This window comes from Nycticebus coucang, chromosome 10 (assembly GCF_027406575.1).
Source record: "Nycticebus coucang isolate mNycCou1 chromosome 10, mNycCou1.pri, whole genome shotgun sequence".
Lineage (NCBI taxonomy): Eukaryota > Metazoa > Chordata > Mammalia > Primates > Lorisidae > Nycticebus > Nycticebus coucang.
The window spans coordinates 110,069,104-110,086,320 of record NC_069789.1 but is presented as its reverse complement, the minus strand read 5'-3'; the positions used below and the strand labels follow the sequence as shown (position 1 = coordinate 110,086,320).

The 17,217-nt window shown below is 45.7% G+C and overlaps 1 protein-coding gene across 12 annotated transcripts; it reads left to right on the top strand.

The window, feature by feature from the left end:
- The first annotated feature begins 8,443 nt into the window (after nt 1–8,443).
- LOC128596144 (leukocyte immunoglobulin-like receptor subfamily B member 3) lies at nt 8,444–14,453 on the top strand. 12 transcript variants are annotated; one of them, XM_053605600.1, is made up of 11 exons: nt 8,444–8,598; nt 8,763–8,798; nt 9,414–9,716; nt 9,938–10,234; nt 10,486–10,788; nt 11,105–11,155; nt 12,603–12,639; nt 12,732–12,769; nt 13,010–13,062; nt 13,899–13,960; nt 14,127–14,262. In XM_053605600.1, exons 1-10 carry the CDS (start codon nt 8,541–8,543, stop codon nt 13,938–13,940), a joined length of 1,218 nt encoding a protein of 405 aa, XP_053461575.1. In that variant the 5' UTR covers nt 8,444–8,540; the 3' UTR covers nt 13,941–13,960; nt 14,127–14,262. The 12 variants fall into 12 exon arrangements, with proteins under 12 accessions (XP_053461575.1, XP_053461574.1, XP_053461570.1 ...); XM_053605599.1 differs by having other exon boundaries at nt 13,896–13,960; XM_053605595.1 differs by lacking the exon at nt 13,899–13,960 and having other exon boundaries at nt 14,127–14,453.
- Nucleotides 14,454–17,217: the final 2,764 nt, after the last annotated feature.

Here is a 17,217-nt window from a genome sequence, read left to right as displayed (position 1 = left end):
CTCCATTCTTGCAATGCTTCACTAAGAATAATGTCTTCCACTTCCATCCAGGTTAATATGAAGGATGTAAAGTCTCCATTTTTTTAAATAGCTGAATAGTATTCCATGGTATACATATACCACAGCTTGTTCTCCATTCCTGGGTTGGTGGGCATTTAGGCTGTTTCCACATTTTGGCGATTGTAAATTGAGCTGCAATAAACAGTCTAGTACAAGAGTCCTTATGATAAAAGGATTTTTTTCCTTCTGGGTAGATGCCCAGTAATGGGATTGCAGGATCAAATGGGAGGTCTAGCTTGATTGCTTTGAGGTTCCTCCATACTGCCTTCCAGAAAGGTTGTACTAGTTTGCAGTCCCACCAGCAGTGCAAAAGTGTTCCCTTCTCTCCACATCCACACCAGCATCTGCAGTTTCAAGATTTTGTGATGTGGGCCATTCTCACTGGGGTTACATGGTATCTCAGGGTTGTTTTGATTTGCATTTCTCTAATAGATAGGGATGATGAACATTTTTTCATATGTTTGTTAGCCATTCATCTGTCTTCTTTAGAGAAAATTCTATTCACGTCTCTTGCCCATTGATATATGGTATTGTTGGCTTTTTTCATGTGGATTAATTTGAGTTCTCTATAGATCCTAGTTATCAAGCTTTTGTCTGATTGAAAATATGCAAATATCCTTTCCCATTGTGTAGGTTGTCTCTTTGCTTTGGTTATTGTCTCCTTAGCTGTACAGAAGCTTTTCAGTTTAATGAAGTCCCATTTGTTTATTTTTGTTGTTACAATTGCCATGGCAGTCCTCTTCATGAAGTCTTTCCCCAGGCCAATATCTTCCAGCGTTTTTCCTGTCCTTTCTTTGAGGATTTTTATTGTTTCATGCCTTAAATTTAAGTTTTTTATCCATCTTGAATCAATTTTTGTGAGTGGGGAAAGGTTTGGGTCCAGTTTCAGTCTTTTACATATGGATATCCAGTTCTCCCAACACCATTTATTGAATAGGGAGTCTTTTCCCCAAGGTATGTTATTGTTTGGTTTATCAAAGATTAGGTGGTTGTAAGATGTTAGTTTCATTTCTTGGTTTTCTATTCGATTCCAAGTGTCTATGTCTCTATTATTGTACCAGTCCCATGCTGTCTTAACCACTATAGCTTTGTAGTACAGACTAAAATCTGGTATGCTGATGCCCGCAGCTTTCTTTTTATTATTAAGAACTGCCTTGGCTAAACGGGGTTTTTCTGGTTCCACAGAAAATGCAGGATCATTTTTTCCAAATCTTGAAAGTATGATGTTGGTATTTTGATAGGAATGGCATGGAATAGGTAGATTGCTTTGGGAAGTATAGACATTTTAACAATGTTGATTCTGCCCATCCATGAGCATGGTGTGTTCTTCCATTTGTTAATATCCTCTGCTATTTCCTTTCTGAGGATTTCATAATTTTCTTTATAGAGGTCCTTCACCTCCTTCATTAGGTATATTCCTAGGTATTTCATTTTTTTTGAAACTATGGTGAAGGGAGTTGTGTCCTTAATTAGCTTCTCGTCTTCACTGTTATTGGCATATACAAAGGCTACTGACTTGTGGACATTGATTTTATATCCTAATACATTACTGTATTTTTTGATGACTTCTAGGAGTCTAGTGGTTGAGTCTTTGGGATTCTCTAAGAATAAGATCACGTCATCAGCAAAGAGGGAGAGTTTGACCTCCTCTGCTCCCATTTGGATTCCCTTTATTTCCTTGTCTTGCCTAATTGTATTGGCTAGAACTTCCAGCTCTATGTTGAATAGTAAAGATGACAGAGGACAACCTTGTCTGGTTCCAGTTTTAAGAGGAAAAGCTTTCAGTTTTACTCCATTCAGTAAAATATTAACTGTGGGTTTGTCATAGAAAGCGTCAATCAGTTTTAGAAATGTGCCACCTGTGCCTATACTCTTCAGTGTTCTAATTAGGAAAGGATGCTGGATTTTATCAAATGCTTTTTCTGCATCTATTGAGAGGATCACATGATCTTTATTTTTGCCTCGTTATATGATGTTTAACGTTTATGGATTTGCATATGTTAAAACAGACTTGCATCCTTGGGATGAAACCTACTTGATCATGATGAATGACTTTTTTGATGATAAGCTGTAATCTATTGGCTAGGATTTTGTTGAGAATTTTTGCATCTATATTTATGAGTGAGATTGGTCTGAAATTCTCCTTTTTGTTTGCGTCTTTTCTTGGTTTTAGTATCAGGGTGATGTTTGCTTCATAGAATGTGTTGGGGAAGATTCCTTCTTCCTCAATTTTTTGGAATAATTTCTGCGGTATAGGAATAAGCTCTTCCTTGAAGGTTTGATAGAATTCTGCTGTGAAGCCATCTGGACCAGGGCATTTTTTGATTGGAAGATTTTTTATTGTTTCTTTAATCACAGTGCTTGATATTGGTCTGTTCAGGAGCTCTATTTCTTCCTGGCTGAGTCTAGGGAGAGGGTGTGATTCCCAATATTGATCCATTTCCTTCCCATTGTCAAATTTCTGGGCATAGAGTTTCTGGTAGTATTCAGAGATGATCTCTTGTATCTCTGTGGGATCAGTTATTTCCCCTTTATCATTTCTGATTGAGGTTACTAGAGATTTTACTTTTCTGTTTCTCGTTAGTCTGGCCAATGGTTTATCTATTTTTTTATTTTTTTCAAAAAACCAACTCCTTGTTTCATTAATTTTCTGAATGATTCTTTTGTTTTCAATTTCATGGATCTCTGATTTGATTTTGGAGATTTCTTTTCTTCTACTAACTTTAGGCTTAGATTGTTCCTCTTTTTCCAACTCCATAAGATGGCTTGTGAGTTTGATGATGCTCTCTCTTTCTGTTTTTCGAATGTAGGCATCTAAAGTGATAAATTATCCTCTCAAAACTGCTTTTGCAGTATCCCACAGGTTTTGGTACCTTGTGTCTTCATTGTTGTTATTCTCAAGGAAGTTAATGATTTCCTGTTTTATTTCTTCCTGCACCAATCTGTTATTCAACAGAAGATTGTTTAATTTTCATGTCTTTGTGTGGGGTCGAACGTTTTTGTTAGAGTTGAGTTCCACCCTTAGTGCTTTATGGTCTGAGAAGATACAAGGTAAAATTTCAATTCTTTTGATTCTGTTGAGGTTTGTTTTGTGTCCCAGGGTATGATCAATTTTGGAGAATGTTCCATAGGCTGATGAGAAGAATGTGTATTCTTATTTTTGGGATGGAGTGTTCTATATGCATCTGTCAAGCACAGTTTTTCTAGGGTCTCATTTAAATCTCTTTATCTTTGTGTAATTTCTGTTTAGAGCATCTGTCCAGCTCTGTAAGAGGAGTCTTTAAGTCTCCTGTTATTATGGTATTATCCGATATCATATTGCTCAGACTGAGTAAGGTCTGTTTCAAGAATCTGGGAACATTTAAATTGGGTGCATAAATATTTAGAATTGAAACGTCTTCTTGTTGTATTTTTCCCTTGACCAATATAAAGTGACCATTTTTATCTTTTTTGACTTTAGTTGATTTAAATCCACATGTATCTGAAAATAAGATCACAACTCCTCTTTTCTTCTGAATTCCATTTGCCTCAAAAATTGTCTTCCAACCCTTGACTCGGAGCTTTAATTTGTCTTTTGAAGCCAGGTGTGTTTCTTGCAGACAGCAAATGGATGGCTTGTGTTTTTTAATCCAGTCAGCCAATCTATGTCTCTACAGTGGGGAAATTCAAGCCATTAACATTTATTGAGATAATTGATAAGTGTGGTAGTATTCTATTCATCTTATTTTGTGAGAGTCCATTGCTTAGTTTTATCTTTTGCATCATTGTGGAGGTTAGGTTCTGTCCTTTAATTTCTGAGTTCTTACTTTGCTGCTAATCCATTGTGATGGTCAGTGTGTAGAACAGGTTGAAGTTTTTCCTGTAGAGCTGGTCTGTTTGTGGCAAATTTCCTCAATGTTTGTATATCCATAAATGATTTGATTTCTCTGTAAATTTTAAAGCTTAGCTTAGCAGGGTACAAAATTCTGGAAATTGTTCTGTTTAAGCAGATTAAAGGTAGATGACCATTGTCTTCTTGCTTGGAAAGTTTCATTAGAGAAGTCTGCAGTCACTCTGATAGATTTGCCCCTGTAGGTCAACTGGCGCTTACTCCTGGCAGCCTGCAGAATCTTTTCTTTTGTCTTGAGTTTGGACTGGTTCATCACAATGTGTCTTGGAGAAGCTCGGTTAGAGTTGAGGCGACCTGGGGTCCGATATCCCTCTGAAAGCAGTGTGTCAGAATCTTTGGTGATATTTGGGAAATTTTCTTTTATAATATTCTCTAGTATGGCTTCCATTCCTCTGGGGCATTCTTCTTCCCCTTCTGGGATTCTTATAACTCATATGTTGGAACGCTTTATAAGGTCCTATAATTCTGACAGTGAACATTCTGCTTTCTCTCGCCTCTTACTATCTGAGTTATCTCAAGAAATTTGTCTTCTACCTCTGAAATTATTTCTTCTGCATGGTCTAACCTGTTGCTAATACTTTCCATTGCATCTTTAAGTTCCCTAATTGACTGTTTCAGTTCCTTCAGCTCTGCTATATTCTTTCTATATTCTTCATATCATTCATCTCTTATTTGATTCTGTTTTTGGATTTCCTTTTGGTTATTTTCCACTTTATTAGTAGTTTCCTTCACTGTTTCCATCATTTCCTTCATTGTTTTCATCATGTGTATTCTAAATTTCCTTTCTGTCATTCCTAACATTTCTTTATTGGTGGAATCCTCTGCAGTAGCTACCTCATGGTCCCTTGAAGGGGTTGCTCTGGACTGGTTCTTCATGTTTCCTGGAATTTCTGCTGATTCTTCCTCATGAGTGGTTTCTTTTATCTGTTTCCTTGCCCTAATTTTCCTTTCAGTTCCTCTTGCTCTTTAAGTTCCCGTGCCTGTGGACTAAGGTTTCGATGAGTGCTTTTGGTATAGGACCAGAAGGGTGAGAAGGTTGAAAAGAAAGAAGGGATGAAAGAAAGAAGGAAAGAATGAAAAGAAAATAGAGAAAGGAGAGGGGATGGGTAAAAGGAATATTGACAAAAAGAAGAGAAGCACAGAAAGAGGGAGATAGAGCAATATAGGTGTACAGTAGGGTATTTTGACACAATCTTAAAAAGTCCCAACCTCTGGGGGTGCCGCAGTTGGGTGGTTCCTTTGAGGTCAGCAACTTTTTGCTATCCTAATGAGACACAGTACTCCACCTCCACCAAGTTGAGAGGAAAGACAAAAATGCTATAAATCAAACCAAAACAAGCAAACAGAAAACTTTACGGGATAAAATTGGGTGAAAAACCTAATAATAGGGGTAGAAACACTAGCAAAAATGAAGTTCTAGTTATTGAAAAAGGCAGTAATGGGAAATTGTATTTGAACTAGAAAACTGGAGAAAGAAAAGAAAAAATCTGTATGGAAAAGGTTGAAATGAAAAACAAAACAACAACAGCAACACCAAAATAAACAAAAAACAAAAAAAAACAATCAAAAACAAAGCAGTATATATATCTTGTTGAATATTGTCTGGGCAACAGGTGGTCTTCTGGGGTATGAGATGTTAATCACAATACTGATACGACTGGAGGCCTCTGCTGATTTCTCAAACCCCACAGGGTAGACACCCTAAGTCTCTCTTCAGCCCTCTTAAAAGGCACTTTAAGCTTCTAAACCTGCTAAGCAGAAGCTTTCCCAGGAAAGTGCTTGTCGCTGGAATCACTGCTGAAGTGGCCATCCACTTACCCAGTGTGCCGAAACCGGTGTCACTCTTCCCCTGAGGGTTAGGGCTGTAAGGCGCCTCAGTCCCCACCTTTAGGCTGCTCAGTTAATAGGTTACTAGCTCCCGCCTTGTCCTTGCTCTGCAACCCTGAGGTCGGTCCTTGTTGGGGCAGTTCTCTCACAATGGCTCCCTGCAGCCCACAGCCAAACACTATTAGCTCTGTCTGTCTGGCTCAGCGGCTCAGTCTGGGGCCCTAGACAACCCCCAAAGTTCTCCACACTCCTGCTCAAGCTCTCCCCAAGGCAGTTCAACTGAGTGCCAAGTCCAAAAATACCAAAACAGTTCACAGGTAAGGCCTTTCCGGTTTGCAGTCTCACTGCTACTGCACTTACAGCTGTCGGCGGGATTAGACTGATCGAACACATGCAACCACTTGCCAGTTTTCCACTGTTTTTGTTCTCCTCTTGGGGTCCAGAAGTCTCTTGCTGACTCCCTGTATCCTCAAAGGGAGGATTATAGGCAGATCCCACCAGCCAGAGATGCCTGGAGTCTTATCTCCCCAAACTCATGGTGCCCAGATGCAAGAAGATGTCTTGAAATCACCTCTTTCAGTTATGGATTTCTCTTCCCTACCGCCCGCCCACATGTTCTCTCTTGCCTATTTCTTATTGGTCACAGGTTACCTTAGCTACTGCATGCACCCCATTTCCCTTGTGTGTTAACAATAATACCTGTTATTTCCAGGTGTTTGTTTGGTGGTGACTGGTAGTCTTGTGATATGTATGATATCTTCTCTGTGCTCTGTGCTGAAACTGTGACCATTGTTGTACTTCATGTCACAAGCTAGAAACTGCACTTTGTGGAAAACAGGACGTACTTGATCAACCAAACCACAAGATTCCTGAAACTCATTGTTTGCTGCAGGGCCCTTTTTTAACTTCCTCGTTTAAAGGCCAAATTTTCTTCTACTTCCCCATAGCCCCTCTTTGTCCCTAATCAAGGGTCATGTCTACAGACACTTCCTTCTATCAGATTTGGATGCATCATGTGTTTTTCTCTTCACTGCTCTTACAGTTAGAACTTATGCCCTCTCACCACCTCTTTCGACATCTTTGTCTTGCTACTGATAATAGAGAAACGCTTTCAGTTTTCACCATAGAGCATTACCCTAGCTGTGAGTTTGTCATATGTATGGCCTTTATTGTGTTGAGGTCCATTCCTCTTGTTCCTCATTTGAGGGTTTTATCATAAAATGATATTATCATAAATTGTATCAAATGTTTTAAAAGCATCTATTGAGATGATCATGAGTTGACCATATATTTTGTTTTTGTTTTTGTTTTTCTTCAACAGAATCTCATTCTGTCACCCAGGCTAGACTACAGTGGCATCATTATAGCTAACAGCAACCTCAAACTCCTAGATACAAGGGATCTGCCTGTCCCAGTCTCCTGAGTACCTAAGACTATAGGTGCCTGCAATGATGCCTGGCTACATTTTGTATTTTTAGTAGAGATGCATTCCTCAGGGCCTTCTCCCAGCTCAGACTCCCAGAGTGGTAGGAATAAAGGCATGGCTTTGAGTGGGTCCTAGAATGAAAGAGGTCTTTGCAAGAAGTGTAGGCAGCAGACAGCCTGAAACCTGTTACCAGCAGGTACAATGGTTGGTGTCTGAAGCAGATGAGGTTCTTACACAGAACTATTGACAGGAAACTGTATATGAATTGACAACACAGACTTTTAAGATTCTGAGGCCAAACAATACCATTTTTGCAGAGAAGGGTTCTCCATTAGTGACATTGCTACTAGGCTGCCATAGAGACTGAACCCTTGCTTGCCCTTGAATAGGCAGGTTACCCTGTGATATGAGCTGCCCATATGAACTCGGTGTGGACTGATCAATCAAATATCACTTGTGCAAGCCCAGCTGCTCCTCATCCTAAAATAATAATGTTTTATACAAGATTTAGCAGGAAGAATTATGACCTCCCAAAGATGTCCATGTCCTGATCCTCAGAACCCATGGATATGGTACCTTATGTGGCAAAAGGAATTCTGCAGTTGTGATTAACTTCAGAATCTTGGTGCAGGGAAATGATCCTTGAACATCAAAGTGGACCCAATGTAATTATATGAGGGCCTTATAAATGAAAAAGGGAGGCAAGAGGACAAGAGTCAGAGAAGAGAAGACACAAGCAGACGTTAGAATAATGTGCTTGCTGGCTTTGAGGATGGAGGGGTGGGAATCAAGGAATGCAGGAAGCCTGTAGATGCTTGAGAGAATGTAAGACAAGAGATTCTCCCTGGAGTCTCCAGAAGGGACACAGACTGGATGACAACAGACAATAGTCTAAGGAGATGCATTTTGGACCTCTGACATCCAGAACTGTTAGATAATGAACCTGTGTAATATTAAGACTCTAAACTTGTAATATTGGACAGAGTAGCAATAAGGAGCACACACACTGAATATCAGCTTTATGATATTCTGAACTCCACAAACTCAAGGTTTCCTTAAATTTGGTCAGTAATGCTTTTTCATGGGCAGGCACATTGCACAACTCAATAAATATGTTTTCATGCTTGGGTAGGGTGGGGTTAAGATCAGGAAGACAACGTGAAATGTCTGCTGAGAGCCTGGGGAAATGAGAAACAGGCTTCTGGTAAAAGGGGCAGTTCCTCTTCCTGTGGGACTGCTGTTGTGACAACCCATAAGAGGGAAGCTCAAGCTTCACCCTGTCCATACCCTGTGTGTCTGTCTATCCTGCAGGCACTCTGGTCTCCTCCACCTATCTAGATGGGGGTAGTAGGAGGAAACGCCCTGACCCTCATCCTCACAGCCCTGCTCTGCCTTGGTGAGATGTGAGGAAGGGTAGAGGAGAGCCTGGTCTGGGAGGGATGCCACCTCACAGGCAGGCACTGCTTTACCAGGAGACCTCAGGGGCTCAGGAGGCTCCTGGAGTGGAAGGGCTGTGCCCCCCCTCAGGGGACAAGTAACTCACAGGGAACTCTTTTCCAGGACTGAGTCTGGGCCCCAGGATCTATGTGCAGGCAGGTGAGTCTTTCCCCATTGGCCCCAGGTCCCAAATAGGGAGAAGGGGACACCGTGGACATCTGGGGATGGGGGACACCATCTCTAGGCTGATTGAGAGGAACATATGGAGGGTCCTGGGCTGAGAGCTGGGATCTGAGGTGGGGAAGGGGGGTCTCTTGGGATCCAGCCTCTGATTTCCATCCAGGAACCCTGCCCAAACTGACCCTCTGGGCTGAGCCAAACTCTATGATAAGCTGGGGAAGCCCTGTGACCATCTGGTGTGAGGGGATCCTGGGTGCCCAGGAGTACCAGCTGGATAAAGAGGGATTCTTAGAGCCCTGGGACAGAAAGAAACCACTGGAGTATGAGAACAAGGCCAAGTTCAACATCTCATCCATAACCGAGCACCATGCAGGGCAGTTTCGCTATCACTACTATAGCTCTGCTGGGTGGTCAGAGCCCAGTGACACCCTAGAGCTGGTGGTGACAGGTCACAGGACACTCAGGGGTTCCAGGCCTAGAATCTGCCCTCAGGAAGGGGTCTGCTCTTATGGGTGTCTCCCTCTCATAGCCCAGGCCTAGGCTGATGTGGGAGGTGTCAGCCCCATTTAACACAGCTGCCTCCTTCTCTCCCAGGATTCTATGGTAAACCCACCCTCTCAGCTCTGCCAAGTCCTGTGGTGACCTCAGGAGGTTCGGTAACCCTCAAGTGTGCATCATGGCCAAAATTTGACAAGTTCATTCTGACTAAGGAAGGAGAAGAAAACCTGTCCTGGACCCGGGACTCACAGCAACACTTCTACGGGGAGTTTGAGGCCCTGTTCCCTGTGGGCCCCGTGACCCCCGGGAACAGGTGGACGTTCAGATGCTATGGTTATCACAGGAACAAACCCCAGCTGCGGTCAGAACCCAGTGACCCCCTGGAGCTCCTGGTCTCAGGTGAGGAGGTTTCGTCCTACCTTGTTCATTTTTTGAGACTCCAAAACTGCCACTGTGAGCCTTGCTTCTTGGGAGCTCACAGGGAGGGGGATGAGGGAACAAGGGCTCTGGAGCTAGAGACCCTGAGAGTGAGACACAGTGAGACCTGCAGGGCCAGCACAGGACACTGAGAAGTTGGCAGGAACCAGCACCTACAGCTCACAGCCTGTCCTTCCCCCTAGGTGTGTCTAGGAAGCCCTCCCTCCTCGCCCCGCAGGGCCCTATCCTGGCGCCTGGACAGAATCTGACCCTCCAGTGTCGCTCTGATGTTGGCTACAACAGATTCGCACTGACCCAGGATGAGGGACATGTCCTCACCCAGAGCCCTGGCTGGCAGCCCCAGCCTGGGCTCTCTCAGGCCGACTTCCCCCTGGGCCCTATGAGGGGCTCCCACGGGGGTCAGTACAGATGCTACGGTGGATACAACCTCTCCTCTGAGTGGTCAGCCCCCAGTGACCCCCTGGACATCCTGATCTCAGGTGAAGAGCCCAGTGGGTTCAGTCAGGGACCCAGACTCTGCACAGTCCCTGGCGGGGGGAAGGAGCAGGGAGAGATGGCTGGGAGGAGGTGGGGGTCTAAGGGAGGGAGAGGGACAGAGACACAGAGGTAGTTGGGGAGGAGACTCAGACACACGGAGACAGGGACATTGAAGGTGTTCAGAGAGAGGCCCTGGGAGGTGTCAGCTCAGAACAAGGTGGGGGCTGCCCTCACCTCTCCTTCTTTTCTGTAGGACAACTCTTTCACAGAATCTTCATCTCGGTACAGCCAGGCCCCATAGTGGCCTCAGGAGAGAATGTGACCTTTGTGTGCCAGTCACACAGCCTGACAGTCACTTTTATTCTGGCCAAGGAGGGGTCAAGCGATCCCCCACTGCGCCTTAGATCAAAGCTCGGAGCTGGACAGTACCAGGCTGAATTCTCCATTAGTCCTGTGACCTCAGCCCATGGAGGGACCTACAGGTGCTATGGCTCTCGCAGACGCTCCCTCTACCTGTTGTCACTGCCGAGCAACCCCTTGGAGCTCGTGGTCTCCGGTGAGGACCCCTGACCCTGCCCTCTCCGAACTCATAGGGTCAGCTCAGGCCTCTGCCCCAGGAAAGCCCTGGAGTGGGAAGGGGTGAGAGACTCTGGGGGAGGGTCAAGCAGGGGGCTCTACCCCTCAGAGGGGAGGAGCCCAACAGGGGCCTCCCAGGTCTCTCCATCCCCCATCACCTGCATTGGGAAGACAACAGGTAGGTGCAGGGAGGGTCTTGAGGAGGCCACCAGACAGATGTAGGGGGAAAGTCTGAGTGATGGTGGGGGCTCCAGGGGTAGCAGCTTCCCTGACACCCTCCCTTTGTTAATTCTAAGGATCCTCTGTGCAGCCGAGCCCCCCACCCACAGATCAGACCTCTATATCTGGTGAGTCCCAGGGGTATCTCACCTCAGAAGGAGCACAGCCTCCACCTCAAGGGAGCCCCAGCCCCTCTCCCAGTTATTATCTTTATTCCCAGTACCCTCTGTGCACCTGAGCTCCTGACCTACGGGACCCACCTCAGCACCTGGTAGGTCACTGCAGTATCTTGTCTGACGGGGAGCAAGGCCTTCCCAGAGCAGTTCTGATACTCTCAGGATCTCCCTCCTCTCAAATGCCCAAGGGTCAGCTGTGTCCAGGGGGCTGGGAATCAGGTAGAAATGTGGGGGACTCCAGGTTCCCAAGGGTGCTAAAGCTGTAAAGGATGAGGTCCAGGCAAGAGAAAGGTAGGGCCCAGCCTTGGGGAGGGGCTGGCTGCAGTAGGGAACAGACAGCCCCAGACCCTGAGCTCCCCATCTTGACCCAGGAGGCCAAAGGATGACCCCTTACCCCACAAGGTCAGGCTCCAGAGTGGCAAGTGGTGGGCTCTGAGTTGGAGGTTGCAGGCCCAGGGAAGGCAGGCCTGAGTTGTGCCATTGATTCAGGCTCCTCTGGAAACAACAACCTCTTTCCAGGTAGAACTCCATTTCTTCAGGTGTGAAGGGGAGAGGCTTGGCTCAGAGGACAAAGCTCCCCCAGGTCTGGCTTCTGCTGTAACCTCCTGGGAGAGGAGGCCCCAGGAAGAGGCCCTGCAGTGGCCTGTCCTACCTGCTGCCATCATATTGGCCTTGTGCAGGGCAGGGAGCAGAGTTATGATGCAGGGTATGCAGGCTCTGCCCTTCAGCTTGGAGTCAGTTGCAGAGGAGGGAACGGAGCTGCAAGTCAGCCTCCGGGTCATTTTCCAGCTCTGCCACCTCCTGGCTGGGCACCCTGGGCAGGGACTCACCTCTCTGGGCCTCAGTTTCCTCCTCTGAAATGGAGGGGCGATCCCCATGTTGCTCTGTGGGTGAGGGCTGGAGGTGATGATGCAAAGCCCCTGCACACACCTGCACACAGTAGGTGCTCAGGTAATGCCACCATTCCTTACTCCTGAAGTCACTTGTACCCAGAGCCCGAGAAGGTTCCTGGAGGTTCTCATCGGGGTGTCAGGCCTTCACCTGGCCACTCTTCCTCTCTCTTCCTCCTCCTATACTTGTATCAGGCAAACACAGATTGTTGGGTGAGTAGGCAACAAGGGACCTGGGGTGGCAAGGATGGGCTCTGGCACGAGCCACAGGGGTCCAAACAGATGGGGAGGGTCAGCATAGAAAAGACATTCCAGTGTTCCCACACCAGGATGCTCTGGAATGCACAAACTTCACTCACATGCCCAGGTTTAAGCATTTGCAGAGCTGACTAGATTCCTGCAGTGTGTGCAGCATCTGTGCAGTCCCAGGTCCCCCCATCCCCTCAAACTCCTGTTCAGTGCGGGGGCTTCTAAACCTTAGGGCTGAGACTCTGTCCATCCCCTCCCAGGCCAGAGAGAAGCTGATCCCCCAGGCCTGCAGCAGAGGTAATTCTGCCTGAAGACCCCAGACTGCACCCACCCACTGCCCCTCACCGGGGGCCTCCTCACTGCCCCTCACACTATGTGTCCTCCCCCAGGTCCAGTCCGGTTGCTCATGTCCAGGAAGAAAGCCTCTGTGAGAGGAAAGGGACCCTTGGGGAGGGAGGGAAGGCAGGAGCTCTGAAGATTCAGTAGCAATGTGGGAGGAGCAAGCTCGGAAGGTTCTGGGCTCAAGGGGAGATGTACTGAACTCCCCACTGGGGACCATGGAGGACATCACAGCTGCTCCCTGAATCCCATGGCCCCATCTCAGAATAGGGCAGAGGATGGTAGGACTGAGGTCCCTGAGGACAAATCCCTCACTCTTCCCCAGCAGATGCTGCCATGAAGGACACTCACAAGGAAGATGGGGTGGAGCTGGAGAGTCAGGTGAGAGCGCTGTCCCTGTCCAGGGCTCCAAAGGCCTCCTGTCATCACATTTAATCCACAAAACACTCACCTGTCCTCTCTTCCCTCAGCTCAGCATTGTCCCACAGTGGACCCCACCCCCTGCCTGCTGTGCCCTCACTGCCCCCTGGTTTCCTATCACCTTGGGTCCCCTTCTTTCCAGCTCCCTGTCCTGTCTGATGTCTGGGTGTCAGAGAGTAGCCCCAGCCTCAGAGGCTGCATGAGTTACTGAAGCACCTGAGTCCCCAGCTCCTCTTCATTAATTCATCCCAAGGTGTCCATAGGGAGCTCAGACTTGATCAGGCTGGTGGGGGTTGGGGGTTGGGGAGGGCTGCAGCCACAGCAAGGAGCACAGCTGCCCCACCCTTCCTGCACTCACCTGGCAGGCAACAACGGGCAGGTACATGCACAGTGTCCTGAGAGCCAAGGGCCGTTAGGGAAATCAAGGGAGAAAAAGGCAGAATCCATGGGGAGGGTTAACCCATGTCTGGGTTAAGAGGGGAGGGCTGTCTGATCAAGTGTCCTCTGAGAAGGAGCCTGGAAGGAGAGGACCACGGGGACACCTAGTACACGACCTGCGGCAGAGGAAACATGGCAGGAAGATGGGCCTGTGGCTGGAGCCAAATGATCAGGGTCAGGGTGTGTGGACAAGAGGTCAGACTGCAGGAAGGAAGCGGCCAGGCTCTCTGAGACCCTAGGAAGTCCCCAGAGAATCTGTCAGGAAAGTGACATAGTTGATTACTCTGGGAACAAGGTGGAAACTTAACTCAGCAGTGTTGAGTGGCATCAAGAAGCCCCCAACACTGTCTCTCCAGCAGAGCCCACATGACATGGACCCCCAGGGAGTGATGCAGGCCTAAGTAAACCACTCCACAGTCAGGTAGGGAGAGAACTCCTGTCCTTCTCTGCTGTCCAGAGAATTCCTGGACACGCAGGACAGACAGGTGGAAGGGGACAGGCAGGTGGACAGGGAGGTGGGGGTCTTTCCTGTCCAGGTCCCCAGACCTCCCCCAACCCCAACCACACACCTTCCCTCTCACCCCCAGGATGTGAGCTACACCCAGCTGCACAGCTTGACCCTCAGGCAGGAGACACCTGAAATTCCTTTGTCCCAGGAAGGAGACACTCCTGAGGAGCACAGAGTGTATTCTGCTCTGGCCGTCCACTAGCCTTGGAGGGCCCCAGACCCCACACTGCACAGGCGGAGACTCAAAGACCAGGAAGGCCCAGGGGCTGCCCCAGTGGACACAAACTAATGAACCCCAGCCTGGACCCCTAACAAAGACTACTAAGAGGTCCAGAGATCCTTTGGGAGTCACCTGATTATGCATCAGAGATAAATAAACCTCATATCTACATTTTGGAAATAAAAATGTCTCAATAATCAATGTGTTAAATGAGGAAATCAAAATACAAATGAATGTTCAACTGATAATATTTCACATTAAACTATGAAATTCAAAAACTAAGAATTGGTTTGGTGCCTGTAGCACAGTGGGTACAGTGCCAGCCACATACACTGAAGGTAGCAGGTTCAAACCTGGCCCGGGCCAGCTAAAACAACTGCAACAACAACAAAATATAGCTGGGTGTTGTGGTGGGTGCCTATAATCCCAGCTACTTGGGAGGCTGAGGCAAGAGAATCGCTTAAACCCAAGAGTTTGATGTTACTGTGAGCTGTGATGCCACAGCACTCTACCAAGGGCGAAATAGTGAGACTCTGTATCAAAAAACAAAAACAAACAAACAAACAAAAAAGTAAGAATCATAAATGAATATATTAGAAAAGATAATATCTAAAAGTTAATACTTTGGCTATTGTTTCAAGAAATTAAAAACAAAATTACAAATTACTCCAGAAGAAAGTGTTGCTACAGGAATAATAATAAGTGGCAAAAGGAGCTACTAACGAGTACAAAGAAATGGGGAGGTGGCTCATATTAGTAATCCCAGCTACTCGGGAGGCTGACTCAGGAGCATAGGAGTTGAGACCAGCCTGGAATATATAGCAAGGCCCCAATTAACGAAAAAGAAATTTAAATTCAATAAAGCCAAAGAAATTTATTTATTTATTAAGACAGAGTCTCACCAGGTCACCCTTCATAGAGTGCAATGGCATCACAGCTCATAACAACCTCAAACTCTTGGGCTCAAGCAATTCTCCTGCCTCCGCCTTCCAAGTAGCTGGGACTATAGGCACCCCAACAAAGCCTGACTAGTTTTTCCATTTTTAGTACATACAGGGTCTCAATCTTGTTCAGGCTGGTCTCAAACTCCAGAGCTCAAGGGATCCTCCCACCTTGGCCTCCCAGAGTGCTAGGATTATAGGCGTGAGCCACCGCACCCACCTGTTTTTGATATGTCTTTGTTATTTATGGAAGGTAAGGGTAGCTTAATTTTTTTTTTTTTTTATTTTTGGGGATTCATTGAGGGTACAATTAGCCAGGTTACACTGATTGCAATTGTTAGGTAAAGTCCCTCTTGCAATCATGTCTTGCCCCCATAAAGTGTGACACACACCAAGGCCCCACCCACCTCCCTCCTTCCCTCTTTCTGTTTCCCCCCCATAACCATAATTGTCATTAATTGTCCTCATATCAAAATTGAGTACATAGGATTCATGCTTCTCCATTCTTGTGATGCTTTACTAAGAATAATGTCTTCCACGTCCATCCAGGTTAATACAAAGGGTGTAAAGTCTCCATTTTTTTAATGGCTGAATAGTATTCCATGGTATACATATACCACAGCTTGTTAATCCATTCCTGGGTTGGTGGGCATTTAGGCTGTTTCCACATTTTGGCGATTGTAAATTGAGCTGCAATAAACAGTCTAGTACAAGTGTCCTTATGATAAAAGGATTTCTTTCCTTCAGGGTAGATGCCCAGTAATGGGATTGCAGGATCAAATGGGAGGTCTAGCTTGAGTGCTTTGAGGTTTCTCCATACTTCCTTCCAGAAAGGTTGTACTAGTTTGCAGTTCCACCAGCAGTGTAAAAGTGTTCCCTTCTCTCCACATCCACGCCAGCATCTGCAGTTTTGAGATTTTGTGATGTGGGCCATTCTCACTGGGATTAGATGATATCTCAGGGATGTTTTGATTTGCATTTCTCTAATATATAGAGATGATGAACATTTTTTCATGTGTTTGTTAGCCATTCGTCTGTCGTCTTTAGAGAAAGTTCTATTCATGTCTCTTGCCCATTGATATAAGGGATTGTTGGCTTTTTTCATGTGGATTAATTTGAGTTCTCTATAGATCCTAGTTATCAAGCTTTTGTCTGATTGAAAATATGCAAATATCCTTTCCCATTGTGCAGGTTGTCTCTTTGCTTTGGTTATTGTCTCCTTAGCTGTACAGAAGCTTTTCAGTTTAATGAAGTCCCATTTGTTTATTTTCGTTTTTATTGCAATTGCCATGGCAGTCTTCTTCATGAAGTCTTTCCCCAGGCCAATATCTTCCAGTGTTTTTCCTATGCTTTCTTGGAGGATTTTTATTGTTTCATGCCTTAAGTTTAAGTCCTTTATCCATCTTGAATCAATTTTTGTGAGTGAGGAAAGTTGTGGGTCCAGTTTCAGTCTTTTACACGTAGAAATCCAGTTCTCCCAACACCATTTATTGAATAGGGAGTCTTTCCCCCAAGGTATGTTCTTGTTTGGTTTATCAAAGATTAGGTGGTTGTAAAATGTTAGTTTCATTTCTTGGTTTTCAATTCGATTCCAAGTGTCTATGTCTCTGTTTTTGTGCCAGTATCATGCTGTCTTGAGCACTATGGCTTTGTAGTACAGACTAAAATCTGGTATGCTGATGCCCCCAGCTTTATTTTTGTTACAGGGAACTGCCTTAGCTATACGGGGTTTTTTCCGGTTCCATACAAAATGCAGAATCATTTTTTCCAAATCTTGAAAGTACGATGTTGGTATTTTGATAGGAATGGCATTGAATAGGTAGATTGCTTTGGGAAGTATAGACATTTTAACAATGTTGATTCTTCCCATCCATGAGCATGGTATGTTCTTCCATTTGTTAATATCCTCTGCTATTTCCTTTCTGAGGAGTTCATAGTTTTCTTCATAGAGGTCCTTCACCTCCTTCATTAGGTATATTCCTAGGTATTTCATTTTCTTTGAGACTATG